We start from the raw sequence: 25,876 nt of genomic DNA on the forward strand, positions 1-25,876 counted from the left end.
CATTAATGTTTTTCCTGCCCGAAACGCTTTGCGTAATAGTGGCTTTAGGCATTGTATGTACTAGCTCTATCTATAAAGCCAACAAACTTTGTAAAATCTCTTTATGTATGTACCTTACCTAAATAAAAAATTATTATTATTATTATTATTAATGCAATTGTCAGTCAAGATATATGTAATATAATTGCAAATCAGTATAATATTATTGAAAGTTAAGTTAATATAATTGTCAGTCAGGCTATTATAATTGTCATATTCAGGCTAATAAAATTGCCAGTCATACTCACATAATTTACAGTCAGGATAGTATAATTGATAGACAAGCTAATGTAATTATCAGTCTGGATACATATAATTAACCTAGTAATTGCAAGTCTGATTAATACAATTGCCAGGCAAGATAATATAATTGCCAGGCAAGATAATATAATTGCCAGTCAGGATAATATAATTGCCAGAGTCAGGATAATATAATTGCCAGTCAGGATAATATAACTGCTAAACATAAATATCTCAGTCTGGCAAATATTGTTTAACAGCTGAGTAATATATATTACTATACATCGTTGGGCTAGAGTAATATATATTTCCAACTCAGAAAATTATAAAAGCCAGTCAGGCTAATATGATTACTGAACTAAGGTTAGTCTTTTATCAGAATCTATCTTAATGCACACAATAATGTAAGTTAGATCACTATAACTACTGTAGATAAGCCAGACTACTAAAAAATCTGATGCAAATATAAATGAAGAGGTTTAGCTGAAATAAATTCCAGTCTAATATATATTTGTTAGTAATTTATATATTTCAATCATTAAGCAAAATAACAAAAATTATTTTAATATTTCATAAAAATAGTATAATAGTATATATATATGTATATATAAAATCACAGTTAAAAGTTAACAATCAACTAGAGTGCTTTTGGCTTGCTTTCAAACTTTCAAATGTGGTGGCAGTGATGGCACTGCCAATACCAGCACTGTAGCTGTGGAACATTGCCACGTTTCTTCAGTGGCAGAGAAGAAAGTGGAACGAAAGCTATGAGGTACACAGATATCAAAGAAGACAATTGGTACCAGTTGTACATACACAATCATGACAACAGGAAGGAAAACAGGGCAGGGGTTGGAGAGTGAGAAACAAGTTAACGTGAAGTAGCAACACCATGTTTTTTAATACAGTATATGGAATTGGGTAAGCTAAAACAGTATAAAAATATATAATAAAATAATGGTTGAAGCTATGGAGAGTGCAAGATATTTTCCTTATAAAGTTTACAATTTCCAACAATTTTAAAATTGGAAAAATGGTATTATAAGTTAATGAACTAATATGTGCTTTATTATACATTATACTTAAAACATTTTCTGATTTATCTCTCACACTCAAAATGTTTTATCTATCACCCACATGCACCGTCTTGTGAGTTTTCATACTACAAAGATGATCGAATCTCTTCCAAAATTCTGGACACTCATGAAGGTTTATCTTTCAAATGTACTAAAATGTGTGCTTTTATTTCATTACGTGACTTAAATAATCTGCCACATTTATCACACTCGAAAGGCCTTTCTTCTGTATGTACTAACATGTGACGTATTATAGAGCCACGATCTCTAAACGTTTTGCCACACTCATCACACTCAAAAGGTCTTTCATCACTGTGCATCATCAAGTGAGTCTTCATACTTCCAAGGTGTCTGAACCTCTTCCCACACTCTGGACACTTATGAGGTTTTTCACCCGAATGCACTAACATGTGAGTCTTCATATTTTCAAGGTGTCTGAACCTCTTCCCACACTCTGGACACTTATGAGGTTTTTCACCCGAATGCACTAACATGTGACGCTTCATATGTCCAAGAAGAGTAAATACCTTCCTACACTCTGGACACTTGTGAGGCTTTTCACCCAAATGAACTAACATGTGAGTCTTCATATCTCCAAGACGTCTGAACCTCTTCCCACACTCTGGACACTTATGAGGTTTTTCACCCGAATGCACTAACATGTGAGTCTTCATACTTCCAAGCTGGTTGAACCTCTTCCCACACTCTGGACACTTATGAGGTTTTTCACCCGAATGCACTAACATGTGAGTCTTCATATTTCCAAGACGAGTGAATACCTTCCCACACTCTGGACACTTGTGAGGCTCTTCACCCGAATGCACTAACATGTGAGTCTTCATATCTCCAAGACGTCTGAACCTCTTCCCACACTCTGGACACTTATGAGGTTTTTCATCCGAATGCACTAACATGTGAGTCTTCATATCTCCAAGACGTCTGAACCTCTTCCCACACTCTGGACACTTATGAGGTTTTTCATCCGAATGCACTAACATGTGAGTCTTCATATTTCCAAGACGAGTGAATACCTTCCCACACTCTGGACACTGGTGAGTCTTCATCTTCTTTATGATAGGTGCAATTTGTGGGAAGGTTTTTTCCATGGATGACTGCATGAGTGGTGATGCTGGGTGACGCCTCACGGTGGGACGTCAATGTTGAGGCTTAAGCAAGGCTTGAGTGTTGTTTCTTAGGCTGTTGTAGATTTAGACTTGATGTGAGCACTTGAAGGTCAGTGGTGGGCTTCTTCTTTATGATAGGTGCAGTTTGTGGGAAGGTTGTTGTGTTGATTTAGGGACGACGACGATCGTACGTGGGAAGGTTTTATGCTCATGTCTGGACACTCACCGTCCCGTGTTGTGATAATGGCCACGACGCTCACCTAGGCGTTCCAATGTTCTTTCTGGTGCCACACTTTATTTCTCCTACTTTTTACTATTATTTGTAACTGGTTTTCTACATTTAACTCTTATGATTTCCTCATTTTTTTTTAATTAAAGAATATGCTTGCAATTCATTTTTTAAAATACAAAGGTACTCATTTATATACTTTCTGAAGGAAACATTGCTCCCATTGTGAATGCACTACTTTGCATTTTTTTTCAATCAAATATATAATCAATAAGTAAATATGAAAGGTAATGAACAAGTTGTAATAAACAGAATACAAGCAGATCCACAAAAATAGGCAAGACAATAAGCAAATACATTCATAAACAAATTTGTAATAGGGAAGGAGCACCACCGTTAGCTTGAAGGATTCAAGACGCTTTGTACTGACAACATCGCACACTAATATCTCTACCACTTAGGACGTTTCGCATTTGTGTACGTGTTCCATATTAAAACGACAATATAATGCTATTTACAATTAAAATCTTCTATTTAGCAGGCATATAGTTATTAAATGAGGTTTAGTGATGTGATGGACATAATCCGGAGTTGGTAAGGACGCCGCCCGCCAGCGTAAACACAACACAACACAAACAAAACGATTCTTCGCGGCGGGGATCGTATTCCAGGACCTAGATTCAGGAAGCTCTGTGTATTTCTTCGTAAGTGGGTTTGCTACGAAGGTTCCTAAGTGCGCCCTAAGAAGATGCTTAGGTGCGATTCAATAAGGTATACTTAGGAAGAAAATTGTTGGTTCACCTGCGTGCCGATAGAGGTCACTACTGTGTTTCGTTTGGCCAATCAGAGAGCAGCAACATTCTTCATATTGAAGATTTAGCGCTGGCATAGGAGCTCTACTGCCTCCTATTTACGTCGAATTTTCTTATAAAATTAGTATATTTCGAAGTAAAACAATGTTTTTTCAACTTCTACAGCCAGCACCGACATTGTAGTAAACAAATATGTTACATTTGTTGTTTACCTACGTAATTCTAAGAGATACTGTGTAGCTGTCCTTGTTACTCGGAAGATGCGCTGACAATTATTGTATATATTTACTGAATTTACCCAATGGCCACTAACTATCTAGTGACCTCGAAGAGGACAGAAAGCCGGCGGCTTGTTAAAGGGCCCGCCAATTGAATTAATGTTATTTTTAGCTGGAATTTGGCATTTACGGCTTCAGCGGGTAGGCGGTTCCATGGGTTTATAGCCCTCTTGGTGGAAAAAAAAACATCTGTTTTCAGTCCTACTTGAGAGAACATATACTCTCCAACACTATATCTGTGATTGTCCTGTTATCAGTGACTTCATACCAAATGGTATGAGGTACTTTGAGCTCTGTAATTACTTCATACACTCAGGAATATTGGAAGATATTCTTGTGCTGCACCCAGATTGTGCCAGTGGAGGCTAATAGATCAGCATTAAGTATTTTGTTCTCTCCTAATTCCATGTATGACTGGCCATCCTGTGAGGTGAGGATGTTGGGTGAGCTTGTAGCTGGTTTTTGATCTACACTGTGTGGTCCTTTATACAGAATAGGGAAGCAGCACATTGCTGTGTATACCTAAACATGTTTAAAAATACATTGTTTGAGAGGAGTTTTGTAGAAACTGGTAAGAGTAATTATAATATAATGTTTCCATGATTCAGTGCTTACCTCTTGTGAAAATTGCTTAGAGTTGTTTAGTCAGAGTTGATTTGTTTTTTGTATTGAGGCTGGTATTTTCTAAATTGATTCCATGTACAGTATGTCTAACCATCCTGTGAGATGGGAGTATTAGATAAACTTATAGCTAGTTTTTTATCTACACTGTGTAATATTCCATATAGAATAGGGTAGCAGCACATTGCTGTGTATACCTAATCTTATTAATAAAAAAAATCAGTAATAAAGATTTTAAATTATAGTTTGTATTATTACAAATACAGTACTGTATTCTTATTAAATCATGTTGACCATGGATCATTAAGATCTCATGTTGATATGTAATACAAGTCATATTTCTTTTGAACTGCTAATCCATGCTAATCATTCATTAAATTGTGCATTATGTCTTAATTTTTCACTTCCTTGTACAGTACAAAAAGATAGGATAAAAATAAACCAGTAATATTTCTTTCATTATATTTTTAATTTAAATAACTGCATCAATGTTTTTACAGCTGACAGGATTTGTTTTCCCATACAGGTGCATTATTTGTTAAAAAAATTTGGTTTATTGTTACACACAATGGTGCTACATCAACCTGTCCTCTTAAAAAGAACGTCAACATTTGCCGTTTGACTCTACGGCTGTTTTTGGACGTTATTTTGTGTAAAACTACGTCTATTTTCGCTTCCATGGACTATCTCTTGTTATACAATGAAATACCACACTCTTATTATTCTATAACTCACTGACTATGCTCTGATATTTGTTCTTCAAGTAAAAATATATATATTTTTGCCTTAATTAGGCCATAATCCAGAAAATTCCAGCCTATCGATCTTTATATTTAGGAAAACATCTAATAAATTTGGAAATGAATTTTTCGTTCGCCGACAGTTGCCTGTTACTATTTAACCCTCTATGCTTTAATGTCGCTGGTCATTGTGACTTTCCCAGGATTTATATATGTTTTGTAGTAGCATTTAGTCAGACTACATGTAATTTAACTAATGGGAAACCTCTATAGTTGTCGTAAATTAATAATAATCATTTATCAAATAATAAATTAGCAAACATATGCAACATTTTATGTTACGACTTTTCGGGTAGGCCGTTCTGTTTGTTTACAACCCCAATGGTTCAAAATACACAATACTTTTAATATATAAGTGACTAAGTATGCTCTAATATATGGTCCTCAATGAAAATTATCGTTTTTTTTTTTGTTAATTTGTCCATAATGAATAAGATTCCTTACTGTTGATCTTTATAAATAAAGTCCATCATTGGCTAACTGCCAACAAACTCACCCTTAACATTGACAAAACCTTCTATATTCTGTTTGGCAATAAATCCTCTAGTCTTATAAATCTCAAAATAAACAATACCCAAATTTGTAACAAATTAGATGGCAAATTCCTTGGCATTCTCATTGACAACAAGCTGAATTTCCAGGGACACATTCTAAATATATCAAAAAAAGTTTCAAAAACTGTGGGCATTCTTTCTAAGATCAGATATTATGTACCACGCCCTGCTCTGGTGACTCTCTATTACTCCCTTATCTATCCTTATCTCAACTATGGTATTTGTGCTTGGGGTTCTACTACCCAAAATCACTTACGTCCTCTAATTACCCAACACAAAGCCGCTATTAGAACAATATCCAACTCTGGCCCCAGACATCACTCGGTACCCCTACTCAAATCTCTGAATATGTTAGACATTAATTAAGTCACTGCACATTCTCTCATGTGTATTATACATATATAAAACGCTAAACTATAATGCCAATCCTGATCTTAAAAGCTTCATAGAAGGTTGTAACAGAACCCATGAGCACCACACCAGAAATAAATACAGTTTTGATATTCCTAGAGTACGTCTTAATCAAACTAGAAATGCTCTGCAAATCAAGGGGCCCAGAATGTGGAATGACCTTCCCAACCATGTTAAAGACTGTCCCTCTCTCAACCAGTTTAAGATAAAAACTAAACACTACCTAATAAATTCCCTGTAATCTACCTCACTCCTCTATTGTCAACCCATGTCTGTTATTTTCTTTTTTTTTTCTTTTTTGTAATCAACACTGTTTGTCAACCTATTGTATTTGTGCTGCTTTTTCAGTCATGTTCCCCCTTTTTTTTTATCTTTATTTGTTATTTGTTCTCAACATCTTTTATTCTTTATGCTCAATTAGTATTAAGTTCTAGATATTAATGTTTTTCTTGCCCGAAACGCATTGCGTAATAGTGGCTTTAGGCATTGTATGTACTAGCTCTATCTATATATCAATCCATTAATGTAACATCACTTGTATGTATATACCTTACCTGAATAAACATCTGAATCTGAATCTGAATCTGAAAAACATCTAAACAAATTGGTATTGTGTTTTCGTTCAGATAAAGTTTCCAGATACTATTTCCTAGTTATCAATTAATGTAGATGGTTATTTTAATTCGCGGCTACCAGGGGCTTTCTCCCATTATACAATATAAATGTACTCACTAACTATTCTCTGGTATCTGTTCTTCAAGTAAAATTACCTATTTTTTTGTTTAATTAGTCCATAATTCACAAAATTCCTTCAGGTCGATCTTTATATTTAGAAAAACATCTAATCAATTTGGAATTTAATTTTTAGTTCACCTACAGTTACCTGCTATTATTTCATTGTTATATTTTATGTCGCTGGTCATTACAATTTTCCAAGAATTTAAACAGCTAAACAGCAAGTAGCATCTTGTTAGAGTACAGGAATTTACCTATGGAGAACATCGATAGCTGCCGAAAATTATTAATGATTATATATGTAATTTAAAATAATGAATTATATACCATTTCTTATGTTACGTCTTTGGCGGGTAGGCCGTTCTGCGGGTTTACAACCGAATTGTTTAAAAATCACACTATTTTAAATGTATGAGTCACTAGTATGCTCTGATATATGTTCTGCAATGAAAATAAAGATTGTTTTGTTGTTAATTACTCCATAAATGTGTAATGTATTAATTCAGTCTAAAATATTTTTGCAACGTTTATATGCGATATACGTAGCTGGAAACTACCTAATATTTAAAAATAATAGTTACAACATTCTATTAATATATAATGTTGAAATAAATATCACACAAAGTCTGTATATCTGTTTTTAGATGTCTTATAAATCATTTTTCAAAATAGTATTAATGATTTTTATGAATCTTGAGTAAAAATTATGTTAATTATTATTAATCTAATTGTTATTATTTTAAGTAAAAGAATTGCAAGTATTCGCATAACCACGGGATCTCTGTTTGTGTATGAATGCACGGATTTGTTTTTGTTATGAGAGGGACGCCTTAGAAAGCATGGTGTAGGCCACCTGTGGCTCGCATCCGATCCCACGATCGTCTTCGCCCCTAAATCAACACAACAGGTATTCAGTATTTACGATTATAATAAGTAATATTTCTTTTATAATAATATTGCAGCAGGTGGTGTAGTGGTAGGACACTCGCCTGGCGTTCCGCGAGCGCTATGTCATGGGTTCGTATCCTGGCCGGGGAGGATTTACTGGGCGCAATTCCTTAACTGTAGCCTCTGTTTAACGCAACAGTAAAATGTGTACTTGGATGAAAAAACGATTCTTCGCGGCGGGGATCGTATTCCAGGGACCTGCCCGAAACGCTACTCGTACTAGTGGCTGTACAAGAATGTAACAACTCTTGTATATATCTCAGGTTAGGGGCTAGGCATTTACACTCTTAGGTCAGCAAACTAGCTAGAAGGTTAGACTATTAGACTCCACTGGTCAATCGGGGCCCTGCATAACTCAGCTTATCCTAACCTAGCCCAGCTTAACCCATCTTAGCATAGTTCATTCTAGCTGTGCATAGTGCTTGCACAGCCTTGCTTATCCTAGTTTACCTCTTCCTAGCCTACCGTAGCCAAGCCTATCCCAGTATACCCTTACCTAGTCTTGCCTAGCCTAACCCTGCCTTGCTTTTAAACATGACCAGTCCTTCCTACCCTAGCCAAGCCCTGACCAGCTTAGCCAAGCCAATCCCTGCCTAGATTTAGCATAGCCTTGCCTTTTTATTAATATATAGAGGGTACCACCTCTGGTTGAGTTTGTAGGAACCCTCCACTTATAGGGTTGAGGGGTCCATATATATATATATATATATATATATATATATATATATATATATATATATATATATATATATATATATATATATATATATAATATATATATATATATATATATATATATATATAATGTCGTACCTAGTAGCCAGAACGCACTTCTCGGCCTACTATGCAAGGCCTGATTTGCCTAATAAGCCAAGTTTTCCTGAATTATTATATTTTCTCAATTTTTTTTCTTATGAGATGATAAAGCTACCCATTTCATTATGTATGAGGTCAATATTTTTTTATTGGACTTAAAATTAACGTAGATATATGACCAAACCTAACCAACCCTACCTAACCTAACCTAACCTATCTTTTTAGGTTAGGTTAGGTTAGGTAGCTGAAAAAGTTAGGTTACGTTTGGTTAGGTAGGTTAGGTAGTCGAAAAACAATTAATTCATGAAAACTTGGCTTATTAGGCAAATCGGGCCTTGCATAGTAGGCAGAGAAGTGCGTTCTGGCTATTAGGTACGACATATATACATTAATATAAATAATGTGTGTGTAAACATGCCACGTGTGTGTAAATCACAAAAATTAACACTTGATGAAAAATGTGACAGTGTCAGACCACGGAGGAAGAATTGAAACAGGAATTTCCTTAAGTACTTTCATATATTAAAACATCTTCAGAAGGAATAATTTTTTATATAAATTAAATTAAAAAAAATCATTCGTCCATCGTCTGACACTCATATATATATATATATATATATATATATATATATATATATATATATATATATATATAATATATATATATATATATATATATATATATATATATATATATATATATATATATATATATATATATATATATATAATGTGTGTGTGTGTGTACTCACCTAGTTGTGCTTGCGGTGGTTGAGCTCTGGCTCTTTGTCCCGTATGTATGTATTCATATATATATATATATATATATATATATATATATATATATATATATATATATATATATATATATATATATATATGTCGTACCTAGTAGCCAGAACGCACTTCTCAGCCTGCTATGCAAGGCCCGATTTGCCTAATAAGCCAAGTTCTTCTGAATTAATATATTTTCTGTAATTTTTTTCTTATGAAATGATAAAGCTACCCATTTCATTATGTATGAGGTCAATTTTTTTTTATTGGAGTTAAAATTAACGTAGATATATGACCAAATTTAACCAACCCTACCTAACCTAACCTAACCTATCTTTATAGGCTAGGTTAGGTTAGGTAGCCGAAAAAGTTATGTTAGGTTAGGTTAGGTAGGTTAGGTAGTCGAAAAACAATTAATTCATGAAAACTTGCCTTATTAGGCAAATCGGGCCTTGCATAGTAGGCTGAAAAGTGCGTTCTGGCTACTAGGTACGACATATATATATATATATATATATATATATATATATATATATATATATATATATATATATATATATATATATATATATATGCGAACAAGCCTGAATGGTCCCCAGGACAATATGTAACTGAAAACTCACACCCCAGAAGTGACTCGAACCCATACTGCCAGGAGCAACGCAACTGGTATGTACAGGGACGCCTTAATCCGCTTGACCATCACGACCAGACATAAGGAAGTGATAGCCGAGGCTATTTGACCCACTTCTCCGCTGGCACTCGGATGGTAATCTTGGGCATAGCATTTTATCAAATCACCTCATTTTTGGGGCAACACGTGAGGAACACAAATGCGAACAAGCATGAATGGTCCCCAGGACAATATGCAACTGAAAACTCACACCCCAGAAGTGACTCGAACCCAATACTGCCAGGAGCAACGCAACTGGTATGTACAGGGACGCCTTAATCCGCTTGACCATCATGACCAGACATAAGGAAGTGATAGCCGAGGCTATTTGACCCACTTCCCCGCTGGCACTCGGATGGTAACCTTGGGCATAGCATATGGGTTCGAGTCACTTCTGGGGTGTGAGTTTTCAGTTATATATATATATATATATATATATATATATATATATATATATATATATATATATATATATATATATATATATATATATATATATATATACAGAGCACCACTTGGTTTCCGAACCCCTTGGGGACGAGACCCGTCGGTTAACATGTAAGTTCGTATACGAGAAATATAGGGGAAAAATAAACTAGAAATGTAAAAAGAAGTTTTTCCGAAAAATTTATGGAAAAAACTCTAGGGAAAAAAATCGTCAGGTTCATGGCGTAAATGCGACCGTGTTTTGTTTGTACTCATCAATAAGTGAAGTCCTGATCCGCTTTATAAAAGTCCTTAATTGTTCCTAACTGATTATTAAGACGTCTGGCAAACATCCTCTGGATGTTTCCTGCCAGCCTGCAGGCACATCCTGCCTAAAATATACGATGATGTACTGTACATTTAAGAAACAAATCTGGGTCACAGGTCTGTGGAGTGTGGTTAGGCTTACGGAGTCAGCCGGTCCCTCCCCCACCACCAACACACCTCCCCCTCTCCCCCCACCACCGACACACCTCCCCCTCTCCCCCCACCACCGACACACCTCCCCCACCCCCCACCCCAAACCCATACACACACACACACACACTCTCAAAGGTCACGTGGTTCACAGTTCACTTCAACACCCATATATCGCTTCCTGCCTGCCTGCCTCCTTCCCACCCTGCCAGCCTGCTTCCTTCCCAGCCTGCCTCCTTCCCAGCCTGCCTCCTTCCCAGCCTGCCTCCTTCCCAGCCTGCCTCCTTCCCAGCCTGCCAGCCTGCCTCCTTCCCAGCCTGCCAGCCTGCCTCCTTCCCAGCCTGCCAGCCAGCCTGCCAGCCAGCCTGCCTGCCTGCCAGCCTGCTTCCTTTCCAGCCAGCCTGCCTCCCCCCCTGCCATCATGCTAACGGGTAGTGTGTGTTAGGCTTATCTTCGGGAATGAGCCGGTCTCACCCCCACCACCAACAAACCACCCGCCCCCCTACATCCCATCTCTCAAGGTCACGCGGTTCAACCGCGTGACTACCACTCACTCCCTGCCTGCAAGCTAGCCTGCCTGCCTGCAAGCTAGCCTGCAAGCTAGCCTGCCTGCCTGCCTGCCTGTGCCTGCCTGCCTGTGCCTGCCAGCCTGCCTTTCCCTCCCTAATTCTCACTACTTCCATCCCTTCCTGCCTACCTCCTAGCATCTCTCCCTACCTCCCTCTCCCTCTTAGCATCTCTCCCTACCTCCTAACATCTCTCCCTACCTCCCCCTCCCTCCTAGCATCTCTCTCCCCCCCTCTCTCACTGATTCTCCCCCCCCCCCCCCCTCATTCATACTGCCTCCCACCTAAGTTCCATCGTCCATCCACCCACCAGTCAGCCATCACTGACGCAATGGGTGCATTTGGAGCCAACATGGTGCACAGATGTTTCTTGATTGTGCAGATATGTAAAACAAAAGCACAGAATGAACATTCCAGCCTTATGGCAATTCAAAATAATAGGAATAATAGGCCGTGAATCTGTGAAGTCACAGTGGGCAAACTGGACCATCGCCCACCCACCACCACAAGCCGGCGTGACGCTTGGTGGACCCCTTCCTACCCGAATTTTGTTCGGGTAGCATGACTCCCCAACCCCAATCGGGAAACTGGAAGTTTCGGATAACAAAAGTTCGGAAACCAAGTGGTGCTCTGTATATATATATATATATATATATATATATATATATATATATATATATATATATATATATATATATATATATATAATATTAATATTATATATCCTGCCTGAAATGCTGCGTGTACTAGTGGCTTTACAAGATTTTGTGGTTATTCTCTATATCTGGTTCACCTAACAGTAAATAAGTACCTGGGAGTTAGACAGCTGCTATGGGCTGCTTCCTAGGGATGTGTGTGTGTGTTTGTATTCATGTTGAATTTTACAAAGTAGGAAGAAATGTTTGTAAAAAAAAAAATCAAATATTTTTGAAAGTATAAGTAGATTTGATATTTTTCTCTAATTGTTTATTTCTGCTGTCTCGCCTCCTTTATAAAATGGCATCATTCTTGCTTTTTTAAGGATATCAGGAAAAGTAAGGTACTCCAGAGATTTGTTGACTCCTTCCTAGTGTTGCCTAGCCCAGCCCAGCCTAGACAAGGCAGGCTGGGCATCCTAGCCTCACGCAGCTTAGCCCCCACCTACATGTAGCATCCCAGTCCATCCTAAGTGATCATTACCTTACTGGCTGTGTTTTCTCTTCAGCCCTGAATGTAATGTGGTGGAACATAAGCAGATACATATCAGGTCTTAGAGAATCTGTACTTCATACATTTCTTAATAATGTCTCACAAATATTTAAATAATTAAAAAAAAATTGTATAATAACTTCATATTATTCTTGCAATATATTTTTGCATTTTTTTTATACAAAATTTACATTTTAAAAGATTACCTCTATTTTTAGATTGATGAATTGAAGACTACAGTGCCATCCACAGCAAATCATGGTCTTAAAATATCTCCTAGCAATGACGAGACCAATTTTCACAGAGATCAAATTTTTGCTAAGCAGTAGTCACAGGTAAATATATATTATATATATAATATTATATATATAAAATTAACTACTTCATTGCTCAAAGCACCTTTAGTCATTCTGAGAGTTGTGCTATTTTATTAATTAATTAATTAGGCTATATTTTAATGTTTTGTAATGTTTTCATTACTTTTTTTGTTTTGAAATATAAATTGTTGAGTTTTGAAACATTTTGACATTAACTATACCTGAATATTTATAAACAAAAAAATACCAGAACTATGTCCTTGACAATTGCACTAAGAAGTCTTTGCCAAAATCAGGTGCTCAGTGCAGTAGTTAAAAACTTAAAAGTTGTACCACCTCTGGTGCAAGATTAGGGACCCATAGCCTCAGAGAAGAAAATAGAGAGTACTCAGAGAAGGCCTTGAATAATAGGCAGGCTGTTTGTGTGTGTTTCGACGGTAAGCTTGCTGACACCAAATGTAGTTACCTAAGTGTAGTTACAGGATTAGAGCTACGCTCGTGGTGTCCCGTCTACCCAGCACTCTTTGTCACATAATGCTTTGAAACTACTGACGGTCTTGGCCGCCACCACCTTCTCACTTAACTTGTTCCAACCGTGTACCACTCTGTATGCGAAAGGAAATTTTTTTATATTTCTTTGGCATCTTTGTTTAGTTAGTTTAAATCTATGACCTTTTGTTCTTGAAGTTCTAGGTCTCGGGAAATCTTCCCTATCGATTTTATCAATTCCTGTTACTATTTTGTACATAGTGATTTTATCACCTCTTTTTGTTGTCTTCTAGTTTTGGCATATATAATGCCTCTGACCTCTCCACATAGCTCTTGCCCTTTAGTTCTGGGAGCCACTTAGTAGCATGTCTTTGCACCTTTTCCAGTTTGTTGATGTGCTTCTTAAGATATGGGCACCAAACAACCGCTGCATATTCTAGCCTTGGCCGAACAAAACTCGTGAACAATTTCTTTAGTATTTCGCCATCCATGTATTTAAACAAAATTCTGAAGTTAGAAAGCGTGGCATAGGCTCCTCACACAACGTTCTTTATGTGGGCTTCAAGTGATAGTTTTCTATCTAGAATCAACCCTAGACCTCTTTCTTTTATCAGAATTATATAAAGATTTCTCACATAATTTGTAGGTTGTGTGGGATCTATGTTCTATTCCACATTCCATAACATGGCATTTATTCACATTAAATTTCATTTGCCAAGTGGTGCTCCATATACTTATTTTGTCCAGGTCTTCTTGAAGGGCATGACAATCATCTAAATTTCTTATCCATCCCATTATCTTAGCATCACCAGCAAACATGTTTATATAATTCTGTATTCCAACTGGTAGATAATTTATGTAGACAATGAACATTTCTGGTGCATGTACTGTGGTACTCCACTTGTGACACTTCTCCAGTCCGATTGCCTCTGATTACTGCCCTCATTTTTCTATCAGTCAGAAAATTTTTCATCCATGTTAGAAGCTTACCTGTCACCCATCCAAAATTTTCTAGTTTCCAGAACAACCTCTTATGTGGAACTCTGTCGAAAGCCTTTTTTATGTCTAGATAGATGCAGTCAACCCAACTACCTTTTTCCTTTAAAATCTCTGTGGCTCAATCATAGAAACTGAGTAAATTCGATACACAGGATCTTCCAGATCGAAAACAATACTGTCTGTGTGATATTATATAATTTCTCTCCAGGTGTTCTACCCATTTAGTTTTTATTATTTTTTTTTTTTTTTCAATCCTTTCACTGTTACACTTGTCAATGATTCAGGTCTATAACTGAGAGAGGTGGGGTCTTCCCTGTTGCCACTTTTGTAGATTGGAACTATGTTAGCCTTTTTCCACATGTTTGCTATGACTCCTGTACACAGGGATGCCTGAAAGATCAGGTGAAGTGAAAGGCTGAGCTCAGATGCACATTCTCTCAGAACCCATGGTGAAACTCCATCTGGACCAACTGCTTGTTCTTACTTAGCTACTTTAGCATATTTTCCACTTCATCTCTAGACACCTCTATACGCTCTATGATGTTCTCAGAAATTCTTATTGTGTCTGGTTCTCTTAAGATTTCATTTTGTATAAACACACTTTGGAACTTTTGGTTTAATGTTTCACACATTGCATTATCATTTTCTGTGAATCTGTTTCCTATTTTCAACCTCTGGATATTATCCTTTACCTGCAATTTGTTGTTTATGAATTTGTAGAATAGGCCCAGTTCTGTTTTACATTTATCCATTATCCCTTTTTTAAAATTTCTTTCTGCCTCTTCCCTTACTGCTGTATAGTTTTTTCTCGCATCTTTGTATTGCTGGTATGATTGGGGGTTTGGCTTCTTTCTATTTTGATACCTGCTTGATGGGGTTCTGCTCTTCTACTCCCCAAGCCCGGCCCGAGGCCAGGCTCGACTTGTGAGAGTTTGGTCCACCAGGCTGTTGCTTGGAGCGGCCCGCAGGGCCACATACCCACAACATCCCGGCTGATCCGGAACTTCTCTTAGAAAACAGTCCAGTTTTCTCCTGAAGATGTCCACGGTTGTTCCGGCAGGAACATCCGTGCAACCGTGCTCTGAAGGGGAAAGTGAATACTGAGCAGTACTTGAGACGGGACAACATAAGTGACTTGAAGAGTACAACCATTGTGATGGGATCCCTGGATTTGAAAGTTCTCATAATCCATCCGATCATTTTTCTGGCTGACGCAATATTTGCTTGGTTATGCTCCCTAAACATTAGATCGTCGGACATCATTATTCCCAAATCCTTGACATGCTGTTTTTCTACTATGGGAAGATTCGATTGTGTTTTGTACCCTGTATTATGTTTCAGATCCTCATTTTTGCCATACCTGAAATTTATCACTGTTAAACATCATGTTATTTTCTGGGGGGAGCCCCGTCGGCTCCCCGGAGCTATCCCAGGCTGATATGCTAATGTCAGACTTTGGCATCAGTCATGTGTATGGAGTTCTTAGGCCTACCGGGGACCACGGCCAGAACCGGGCCCCCTCAGAGAGGCAAGGGGAGCAATGGCCTATAGAAGCCCCCGTGTAGTTGGAAGCATTCTATGTCTGCCATCGACCGGAACAGGCACCCAGAAAGGTAAGCGCCCCAAAACAAACCCCTATTCTGGTTAAAATTGCTACCTAAAACCGAACTAGTGGATAGAACTCCCCAACCGAAAACAAGCAAACTAGTGTGACGTCACACACTGCCGCGCCGCTGTCTGCGCAGCTCCCCCCTCCCCGGGAGGGGGAAGGGGCAGCCCCAGACCCCCCGCGCCGGCTACCCACACCTCAGTTCTTGAGGCTGATGCTATAGGCGATGGTCGTGTGCTCTGGCTCCGGTGTCGCTACTGCACTGTGCTTTGCGAGTGGTGTTAGTTTTGTGGGTGCGAGAGCCAGGAGTTATCTTCAGTACTCGGGCTGCATGCGCCTAGGGCTGCCTTCCCTAGGTGCCCTGTAAGTACTGCCCTTGGGGCTTGGGGCCACCTTCCACAGGCTCCTCGGGGTCTGCCTCTGCTGGTCCGTTTTACCTTTCGGTTTTTCGGCCGCCTGTTGGGCTCTTGGGTGTTCTGTTCTCCCTTGTTACCGGCAGGTAAGAGGCAGTTTGCACTGGTAGGGGCGCAGGGTGCTGCTCAGCTTGTATTTCCCGACATCGCGGCCGGCTCTGTTCCTTGGGGTTCGCTGTCCTCTTGCGGGGTTTTGTTTTCTTTTTGTTTTTGCCTGGTGGGGGGTTCTGTCCTTTTATTCAGTTTGTTTTTGCCCTTCCACTGTTCTCCTCGGTGGCGCCCCCTGCTAGGTCCCCGTGAGTGTACACGTCCCTGGGGTTCAGCTTTAGAAGTTTGCTTGGTAGTTTTGGGCGCCGGTTTGCAGCACCCTGCCTGGGACTACCTGAGCGCGAGTCCTCTTAAAGTAAACGCTCAGGACCCTGGGAATCCCCTAGGGGGCGCGTGGGTCCGATGGATGTGACCCCGGAGTCCCCACTCGCTGTGTGCGAGTTTGAGGGTTGCTCGGTCCCCTTGTCTCAGGGTGACCCTCATTGTTTTTGCCTCTGCCACGCTGCCTGTTGGGTCGGTGATACTTTCGACCCTGAGTCCTGTGAGTGTTGCTGCTTGCTTGTGACTCAATTTACCCAATCCTCTGATGATTCTATTCGGGTACGGGCGGCACGTGCGTTGCAGTCTAGGTTTCGTCTGTTGCAACGCGCTCGGTTGGTTGCTTCCCCGGATGCCCCGGGGCTGCCCCGCTTTGCTTTTCGAGACCCGGACTTGGGGGTGGGGGTCGCTTCGATCCTGGTTCAGTCCGCACCTCCTCGTCCTTCCCCTTCTGTTCGTTCTGGTCCCCCGCCCCTGCTTCCGGCCCCGAAGCGTCTGAGGGTTTCGGGGTCGGAGCAGGGGTTACTTGATCTCGAGACTCGGGCAGCTTCGGGGGTTGCCCCTTCCGGGGGGGCGGCAGAGGCATTCGAGTCTTGTCTCCCGGCCGAAGCTTCAGGGTCTGACCAGTGGGCCCCCCTTCCTCCAGCTTTTCCGGCTGCTCCGTCCTTGTCTTGTGGGGTCGGGGCTTGGGGAGAGGACTCGGCCTCGGGTCCTGTGGTGACGGACCTCGAGGCTGGGGAGGGGCTGACTTGGGGGCCTTGGGCCCCGCTGGACCCCGCCTGGGTTTTTCTTCCCACTGAGCGGGGCTTATTGTTACAAGGAGTGGGGTTTTCTTTTCCCCCCTCTGCGTACGAGTTGGATTTGGTGTCGGCCCCTCCCCGGGTTCGGTTCCGTGTTCCCCCGGGTACGTCGGTTCCGTCCTTCCGGAGGTTTTCGGCTTATCGCATCCAACCTGGTGTGGTGCGAGCGGCCTTTGCAGCTTACCTCCTGCGTGACCCGGATTATGCCTCGGAAATGGATCCGTCCACGTTCAGGTTTGGGACTTCGTTCCCTTTCTGGCTCCGTTACGAGGTTCCGGAATCGTCCTGGCTAGCAGACTGCCCCTTGTTTGGTCTGGATTTCTGGCATTCCTTCTGTCGTTCCCGCACGCTGGAGTGGCGGGAAGCTTCCACGGTGCTTCAGGTTTTCCTGGGGAGTGAACTTGAGTACCTGAATGAGTGCTTGTTTGCCCCTGCCCTTCCCCGCGATGTGGGCGTTATTCAGCTCCATGTGCAGGTTCCCTCCCTTTCGGCGGCGCTCGTGGCGGAGGACTTGCGCGCCCGGGGCCTTTTGTGTTCGGCCTTGCGGTTCTTTTCCCTCCTGGAGCTGTCTTCGGATTGGCTCGTGGAGGATGTGAGGACGCTTGGGTCCGTCCCGGGGTCCGGCACCTTGTCCTCGGCTGCGCGTTCGTCGGCTGCCTTGTTGAAGCTGTTCACGCCGATTTTGCGGGATGCGGTTTCCCTGTTCTATGCTTCCCGTCTCGCGTGTCGGCAGGCGGTGCTGGGTTCCTCCGTGGAATCTGCTTGGGCTCTGGCTCTTAGGCGTTCTTCACCTTTTTGTCCTCCTGTTTGGGGAGTCGGCCGTGGCGCAGTTTATTCAGGCTGCGTCGGCGGCTTGTCGTCCGATGTCGGACTTGTTGGTTTTCCGGGGGTCCCGGGGTGGGTCTTCCCGGAAAGGTCGTGCCAGGGCTCGGGGTTCCTCTCGTCGTGGTAGGCCTCTGGTGTCAGGTTTGGGGTTGGCTCCTCCTGCGGACCCTCCCTCGTCTGGTCGGCGCGGTGTTCGCGCTGTGCGGGGTTCTGGGTCTCGTAAGGGTCGCCGGCCCTTTCGCGGTTTGCCCTCTTGACGGGGCGATGGGGGGGCGGCTTGCGCTGTTCGCCCGCGCCTGGTCCCACGATTCGTGGGCCTTTCAGGTCGTGTCTCGCGGCCTGCGGTGGCGTTGGGTGGCCCCTCCCCCCTTTGGGGGGTCGGGGCTGGCAGGGCAGGCTTCTTCCCCTGCGCTCTGTCGAGTCGTCTTGGAGTGGGTACGCTTGGGCGTCGTCGAAACGACGTCGTCCCTCAGATGGGTTTCCCGTCTGTTTCCGGTTCCGAAACGGGACTGCGCGGACCTGCGGTTCATTCTGGACTTGTCCCGTCTGAACCCCTGGGTTCATTGCCCCTCCTTTCGGATGACTACGCTGTCTCAGGTTCAGCTCATCTTGGAGCCGGGAGCTTGGATGGTGTCCCTGGACCTCCGGGACGCTTATTGGCATGTCCCGATTCATCTGCGGTTCAGGGACTGGCTCGGTTTTGTAGTGGGGCGTCTGAGTTACCGCTTTCGTCGTCTCCCGTTCGGGTTGAACCTGGCACCTCGCGTGTTCACACGCCTTACACGGGTTGTGGTGGCTCGTTTGCGTCTCCTAGGTGTTCGGGTGTTGGCCTACCTCGACGACTGGCTGGTTTGGGCTCCCAGCCAGTCAGCTTGCTTGCTAGCCAGGGATTTGGTTCTTTCCCAGCTCGCCGGGTTCGGGTTCTTGGTGAACTGGAGGAAGTCTCATCTGGTTCCCTCTCAGGTTCGGACTTGGCTGGGTCTCGTGTGGGACTCTCGAACCGCCTCTTTGTCTCTCCCTCCGGAGTCTCTCCTGCGGCTGCGGTCCCGCCTTCGTCTGTTTCTGGAGGGCCCTCGGGTCACCCGGCGGTTGCTCGAGGGGCTGTGCGGGAGCCTGAACTTCGCGATGGTGGTCTACCCGCCGGGTCGGGTTTGGCTTCGACGGCTGTTCTGGTTCCTTCGGGGTTCCCCCTTCCGCCTCTCTCGCGATCGCAGAGTTCGACCCCCGGGGGACTTGCGTCGGTTGCTGCGTCACCGGCTTCCTCTTCGGGTTTTTCGGGGTTCAGTGCCTTGGCGCCTACCCGAGCCCTCGCTCGATGTGTACACGGATGCGTCGTCTCTTGACCAGTGCTCACCAGGCCGGCCAGGGGCGTTGGGATCCATCCTTCCGTCGAGCTCACAGTACGGTGCGGGAGTTCGCGGCGGTGTGGTTTGCTCTGGGGAGGATTCGGGTGGCCCGCGGATCGACGATTCGGCTCCATTCGGACTACTCTCCGGTGGTTCATTGCCTGAACCGCGGGGGTTCGATGCGGTCCTTGTCTCTTTGGGGTTGGTCGCTTCGGGTGACTCGTCTGCTGAGTTCTCGGGGTTTGGCTCTCCTGGCGGTTCACGTACGGGGCGTGTCCAACGTCTTGGCCGACGCCCTGTCTCGCTTCGTTCCCCTCTCCACGGAGTGGACGGTCGACGACGAGTCCTTCTGTTGGCTTTGCCAGACGTTCGGGCGCCCTGAAGTGGACCTCTTCGCGTCGGCGTGGTCGCGGCGTCTTCCCGTTTATGCGGCGCCCTTCCCCGATTGCGAGGCCGTCGGGGTCGATGCCTTTCGGCTAGACTGGTCGAGGTGGGGGTTCCTGTACCTCTTTCCCCCGGTTCGGCTGTTGCTCCAGGTCCTGACTCGCTAAGAGACTTACCGGGGAAGAGTTGTCCTTCTGGCCCCTTGGTGGCTGGCGCAGCCTTGGTTTCAGGCGCTGGTTGCTCGGTGTCCGAACCCGAGGGTTTTCCCGCGGCTCCGCCTCTTTCAGCAGATCGGGCCGGTACGTCACGTAGCTGGTTCGATCTTCTCCTCGAGTCTTCGCGTATGGTTTTTTTGACTCGAGTCTATCATCATCTCTATGGTGATCAGGTGGCCTCCTTGTTGGTGTCCCACCTGAGGGCTTCTTCTCGGCGGCAGTATGAAGTTTCCTGGCGGTCCTTCCGTTTCTTTTTGCGTCTTCGTCGTGTTAGCTCCTTGTCTGTTCGGGTTGTCTTGTCCTTCCTCTCGTGGTTGTTTCAGGACCGTCATCTTATGCCTAACACTGTCGCTTCGTATCGTGCGGCGCTTCGCCGTTATTTGCGCGCCACAGCTTCTGTGCCCGGGGACGCGCTGTGGGTTGATCCGGTTTCCCTTCTTCCCTGTTCGCGGGTTCGGGTCTCAGGTCGTCCGGGCCTGAGTTATTAGCCTCAGGGCCTCAGGGTTATTAGCTCCAGCCAGCCTGCGGTCTATCCCCGTGCCCATGACGTTCGTAAGTTCGCGGCTCTTGCTGCCGTCTTTGGGAATATGTCTTGGTCTGATATTCGGGCGCGGGGATTTTGGCGGTCGAACAGGGTCCTGGCTGCTCGTTACCTTGTGAATGTCCCTGGGCCTCGTCGGGCCTGTGTTGCTTTGGGTCGGCGGTTGCAGCCAGTTGTCTCGGCTTCGAGTTGAGGGGTGAGCGACGACCGCCTCCCGGGTAAGTCCCTCTTTTTCTGTCTGTGGGTAGTGAGCTCCGGGGAGCCGACGGGGCTCCCCCCAGAAAACCAGCGTTGAATGTAATGAAACGCCATTTTCTGGGTGAGTCCCGGAGGCTCCCCGGCATCCCTCCCTCCCTCCCTCCGGTCGGCGGTTTTTCGCGTTTTTGACATCAAGCCTCAAGAACTGAGGTGTGGGTAGCCGGCGCGGGGGGTCTGGGGCTCCCCCTTCCCCCTCCCGGGGAGGGGGGGAGCTGCGCAGACAGCGGTGCGGCAGTGTGTGACGTCACACTAGTTTGCTTGTTTTCGGTTGGGGAGTTCTATCCACTAGTTCGGTTTTAGGTAGCAATTTTAACCAGAATAGGGGTTTGTTTTGGAGCGCTTACCTTTCTGGGTGCCTGTTCCGGTCGATGGCAGACATAGAATGCTTCCAACTACACGGGGGCTTCTATAGGCCATTGCTCCCCTTGCCTCTCTGAGGGGGCCCGGTTCTGGCCGTGGTCCCCGGTAGGCCTAAGAACTCCATACACATGACTGATGCCAAAATCTGACATTAGCATATCAGCCTGGGATAGCTCCGGGGAGCCTCCGGGACTCACCCAGAAAATGGCGTTTCATTACATTCAACGCTGGTTTTGTGCTGCCCAATCGAAAACTTTGTTGACATCTGCTTGTAGTTTTTCAATGTCTTTCATTCCATTTTTGTGTCTTTTGGTCTGTGGCCCTCTCTCAATTTCTGTTGAACCAATCCTGTTTTCTGGCCCTGCATCACTGTTTTGGTATGAATGTTTGTGTGCCTTCATTGTATATTTTGCAAAATTTGGCATACATTTAATTTACTTCCCTGTCTAGCAACAAGTCTGCCTAATTACTTATTAAAAAAAATTTGAAGTTCCCCATAGTGACCTCTCTCTCTTGAAATCAAGTTTATCAACTGTTTCAATGTCCCCATTTTCTGTGTGTGTGTGTTTGCAGGCTAAGCTTGCTGATACCATGTGTGTGTGTGTTTGGAGGCTAAGCTTGCTGATACCATGTGTGTGTGTGTGTGTTTGGAGGCTAAGCTTGCTGATACCATGTGTGTGTGTGTGTTTGGAGGCTAAGTTTGCTGATACCATGTGTGTGTGTGTTTGGAGGCTAAGCTTGCTGATACCATTTGTGTGTGTGTGTGTTTGGAGGCTAAGCTTGCTGATACCATGTGTGTGTGTGTGTGTTTGGAGGCTAAGCTTGCTGATACCATGTGTGTGTGTGTGTGTTTGGAGGCTAAGCTTGCTGATACCATGTGCGTGTGTGTGTGTGTGTGTGTTTAGAGGCTAAGCTTGCTGATACCATGTGTGTGTGTGTATTTGGAGGCTAAGCTTGCTGATACCATTTGTGTGTGTGTGTTTAGAGGCTAAGCTTGCTGATACCATGTGTGTATTTGGAGGCTAAGCTTGCTGATACCATGTGTGTGTGTGTTTGGAGGCTAAGCTTGCTGATACCATGTGTGTGTGTGTTCGGAGGCTAAGCTTGCTGATACCATGTGTGTGTGTGTGTTTGGAGACTAAGTTTGCTAACACCGTGTGTGTACTCACCTGTTTAAATAATAATAGGGGTGTGTACCACCTCTGGTGCAATTGTAGGGACCCACAGCCTTGAAGAAAATAAAGAGTATTCAGAGAAGACCTTGTGGATTCTCACTGAACACTAATCTTTTCTTCTCCTACCACCCCTCTTATTTTGTTTTATGCTGTATTCTATTATATATCATATAAATACATAGCCAAATGGCAATATTTATTATGTCTATACAAAAAGAAGACATCCACTTTATTTTTTTTCTCTCCTTTGTTTCTATGTGGATTTTGTTGTGACTAATGATTCTCCTCCTTCCCATCAACAGGTCTTCCTCACTGGGCTTGCTCGGCTTTTGTGTTACTGTGAGGGTGCCATCATCGTTTACCCTTCAAGACTGACTCATGCTGGCATTGCATTTGTGGACTTCCCTTCACAGTAAACAGTCCTTCTCCATATGGTGATTGTCCAGGGCAAGCAGGGTGTGACTGCCATCTTGGAGAAGCAGGGTCTTTTAATATGAAGAATCTTCCGTCTTCTCTACTTACGTCAGCTTGTGCCGGCCTTGCATTCTTGTTACTTCATGGCCCTTGGGCCTTTTTTATTTATTTTACATAATAAATTTTTTTATTAATACCCGTGTTTCACAAGAGATCCTTAACATTTTAAGCACCAATTGTATTGACTAATGTACGTCTTGTAACCTTTAAGACATAAATAGACAAGACATAGATAAATGAGTGAATAATACTGAGTGACTAGGTTAGGGCGAGGAACATAGTACAGTGTCTGGCTTTGGAAGAATGCCTACTGTTTTAGAAACCTTATTGCCATGATCATAATCGTATGGGTTAAAAAGCATTTGTTGTCACTCCTACACTGTGGCTTGTTGAGCTTGAAACCTTTGCTCCTTGTTCGTGTTACATCTGACCTTTTGAAGAAATTGTATGAATCAATATCCTCCAAATTGTTCAGTATTTTAAAGGTTTCGCTCTATTACTCTCTCATTTGCATATATCTAAGCATATAGATTAGATATAGATTTAGATTAGATTTTTTAGTCAGGTAAAGGTACATACATTGCAGATGAGTTACAAAGGGAAAGACAATGACTAGAGTTCACTAGCTTTATTGGAAGAGAAACGTCTGCAAGACAAGTGTGGGCAAAAATTAAGGTAGCTAAGGGGAGCAGAGCCCGGCCTGCGGCTCACAACGACCCCCAGGGTAAGGCTGAAGAACTAATACACAAGTGGAGTGATGCAGCATCATCCTCCTCCCTCCCTGCAGAAGTAAGCAGGGAACAGCTCCTCCGACATAATGACAGAAGGATTAGGATAACAAGAGCACAATCTAGTGATGACGAGTATGGGGAACCAATTACAGCCAAGGAAGTAAAGGGGGCTATGAAAAGGGTAAAAGTACAGCACCTGGTGAAGATGGCGTCACCTACGACATACTCAATGCACTGTGTGAAGTGTCTGGCAATCCACTACTCCACCTGTTTAACAAGTCATTCCTATGTGGAGTGTTGCCCACACAATGGAAATATGCAATAATGGTCCCAATACCGAAACCCAATGACCCTGGCAATTATAGACCTATCAGTCTCATGTAATGCACTTGGAAGATGCTTGAAAGGATCATCCTAAACCGACTATTGCACAAAATAGGCAGGTTAGGGGAGGGGTCAATGGATTTGTTAAAGGACGGAGGACAGCAAACTATAGTTAATTACCTTGCTAATGATACAGCTAAGTACTCCCAATAAACTCGCACCTCGGGGCAAAATTTTAAAATTTAAAATACAATACCTAAAGCCACTAATACGCATAGCGTTTCGGGCAAGTATATACGAAGTAAAACCCAAACAAAGAACTGACTCCGTAGGACCCATAAAAGATGAGACTAACAATTTTAAGTTGTATCATAAAAGGGCGGCAAACACTCTCAATGAATACCTAACATCAGTGTTCACACTAGAAAGCTTGAATGACATCCCATCACCAACACAAATGTTTGTCGGAGGTAAGGAGAATGAATTAAGAGAAATACCAATTACACGCGACACAATCAGGAAGAGCATTGACAAACTAAAAGACTCAGAAGCCCAAAGTGTAAATGGATTTAAGTCCCAAGTCGTAAAGGAACTGGCAAATTAACGGGTGGTTGTAGGTAGGAGCTGCCTCGTATGGGCCGGTGGGCCTTCTGCAGTTGCCTTTGTTCTTGTGTTCTTATGTTGAGTAGCAACATTTGCAAATTTGCAGATGATACAAAAATAGGTAGGGAAATTAACACGGAAGAAGACTCACTATCACTTCAAGTTGATCTAAATAGGGTTTTGAAATGGTCAAAAGATTGACAGATGCAGTTTAATGCTGATAAATGTAAAGTTTTGAGACTAGGTAATGATGATAGTTACAAGATATGAGCTAGATAGTGTTGAGATTGCGAAGTCGGATTGTGAAAGGGATCTGGGAGTTATGATTAGTAAGAATTTAAAACAAAAGGATCAATGCATGAATGCTCGTAATAAGGCAAATAGGACACTGGGATTTATTATTCGAAGTGTTAGTAACAAGACACCTGGTGTGGTTCTTCAGCTATATCTTGCTCTGGTTAGGCCCCATTTACATTATGCAGTTCAGTTTTGGTCGCCATATTATAGAATGAATATAAATTCACTTGAACGTGTCTAGAGTAGGGTGACTAAGTTAATTCCATAAAATAGAAATCTTTTATATGAAGAAAGATTAACAAAGCTTAAATTGCATTCACTGGAAAAGCGAAGAGTTAATTAGGGGTGATATGATAGAGGTTTACAAGTGGATGAATGGACATAACAAAGGGGATATTAGTAGGGTATTAAAAGTATCAACACATGACAGAACACAAAACAATGGGTATAAATTGGATAAGTTTAGATTTAGGAAAGACTTGGGTAAATACTGGTTTGGCAACAGGGTTGTTGATTTGTGGAACCAATTACCGCGTAACGTGGTGGAGGTGGGGTCCCTCGAT

The 25,876-nt window shown here is 43.0% G+C and overlaps 1 protein-coding gene and 1 long non-coding RNA gene across 2 annotated transcripts; one reads left to right on the plus strand and one right to left on the minus strand.

Annotated features, from left to right (window-relative positions):
• Window positions 1-277: 277 nt before the first annotated feature.
• On the minus strand, window positions 278-3,020 carry LOC138354670 (putative zinc finger protein 66). Its single transcript, XM_069309030.1, has one exon. It carries the CDS (start codon window positions 2,471-2,473, stop codon window positions 1,481-1,483), a length of 993 nt encoding a protein of 330 aa, XP_069165131.1. The 5' UTR covers window positions 2,474-3,020; the 3' UTR covers window positions 278-1,480.
• Window positions 3,021-7,690: 4,670 nt separating this feature from the next.
• Window positions 7,691-23,494, plus strand: LOC138354676 (uncharacterized). Its single transcript, XR_011223622.1, has 3 exons — window positions 7,691-7,826; window positions 13,006-13,122; window positions 23,187-23,494. It is a non-coding gene; the product is annotated as an uncharacterized lncRNA (long non-coding RNA).
• Window positions 23,495-25,876: the final 2,382 nt, after the last annotated feature.

This window comes from Procambarus clarkii, chromosome 6, assembly GCF_040958095.1.
Source record: "Procambarus clarkii isolate CNS0578487 chromosome 6, FALCON_Pclarkii_2.0, whole genome shotgun sequence".
In the NCBI taxonomy this organism is placed as follows: domain Eukaryota; kingdom Metazoa; phylum Arthropoda; class Malacostraca; order Decapoda; family Cambaridae; genus Procambarus; species Procambarus clarkii.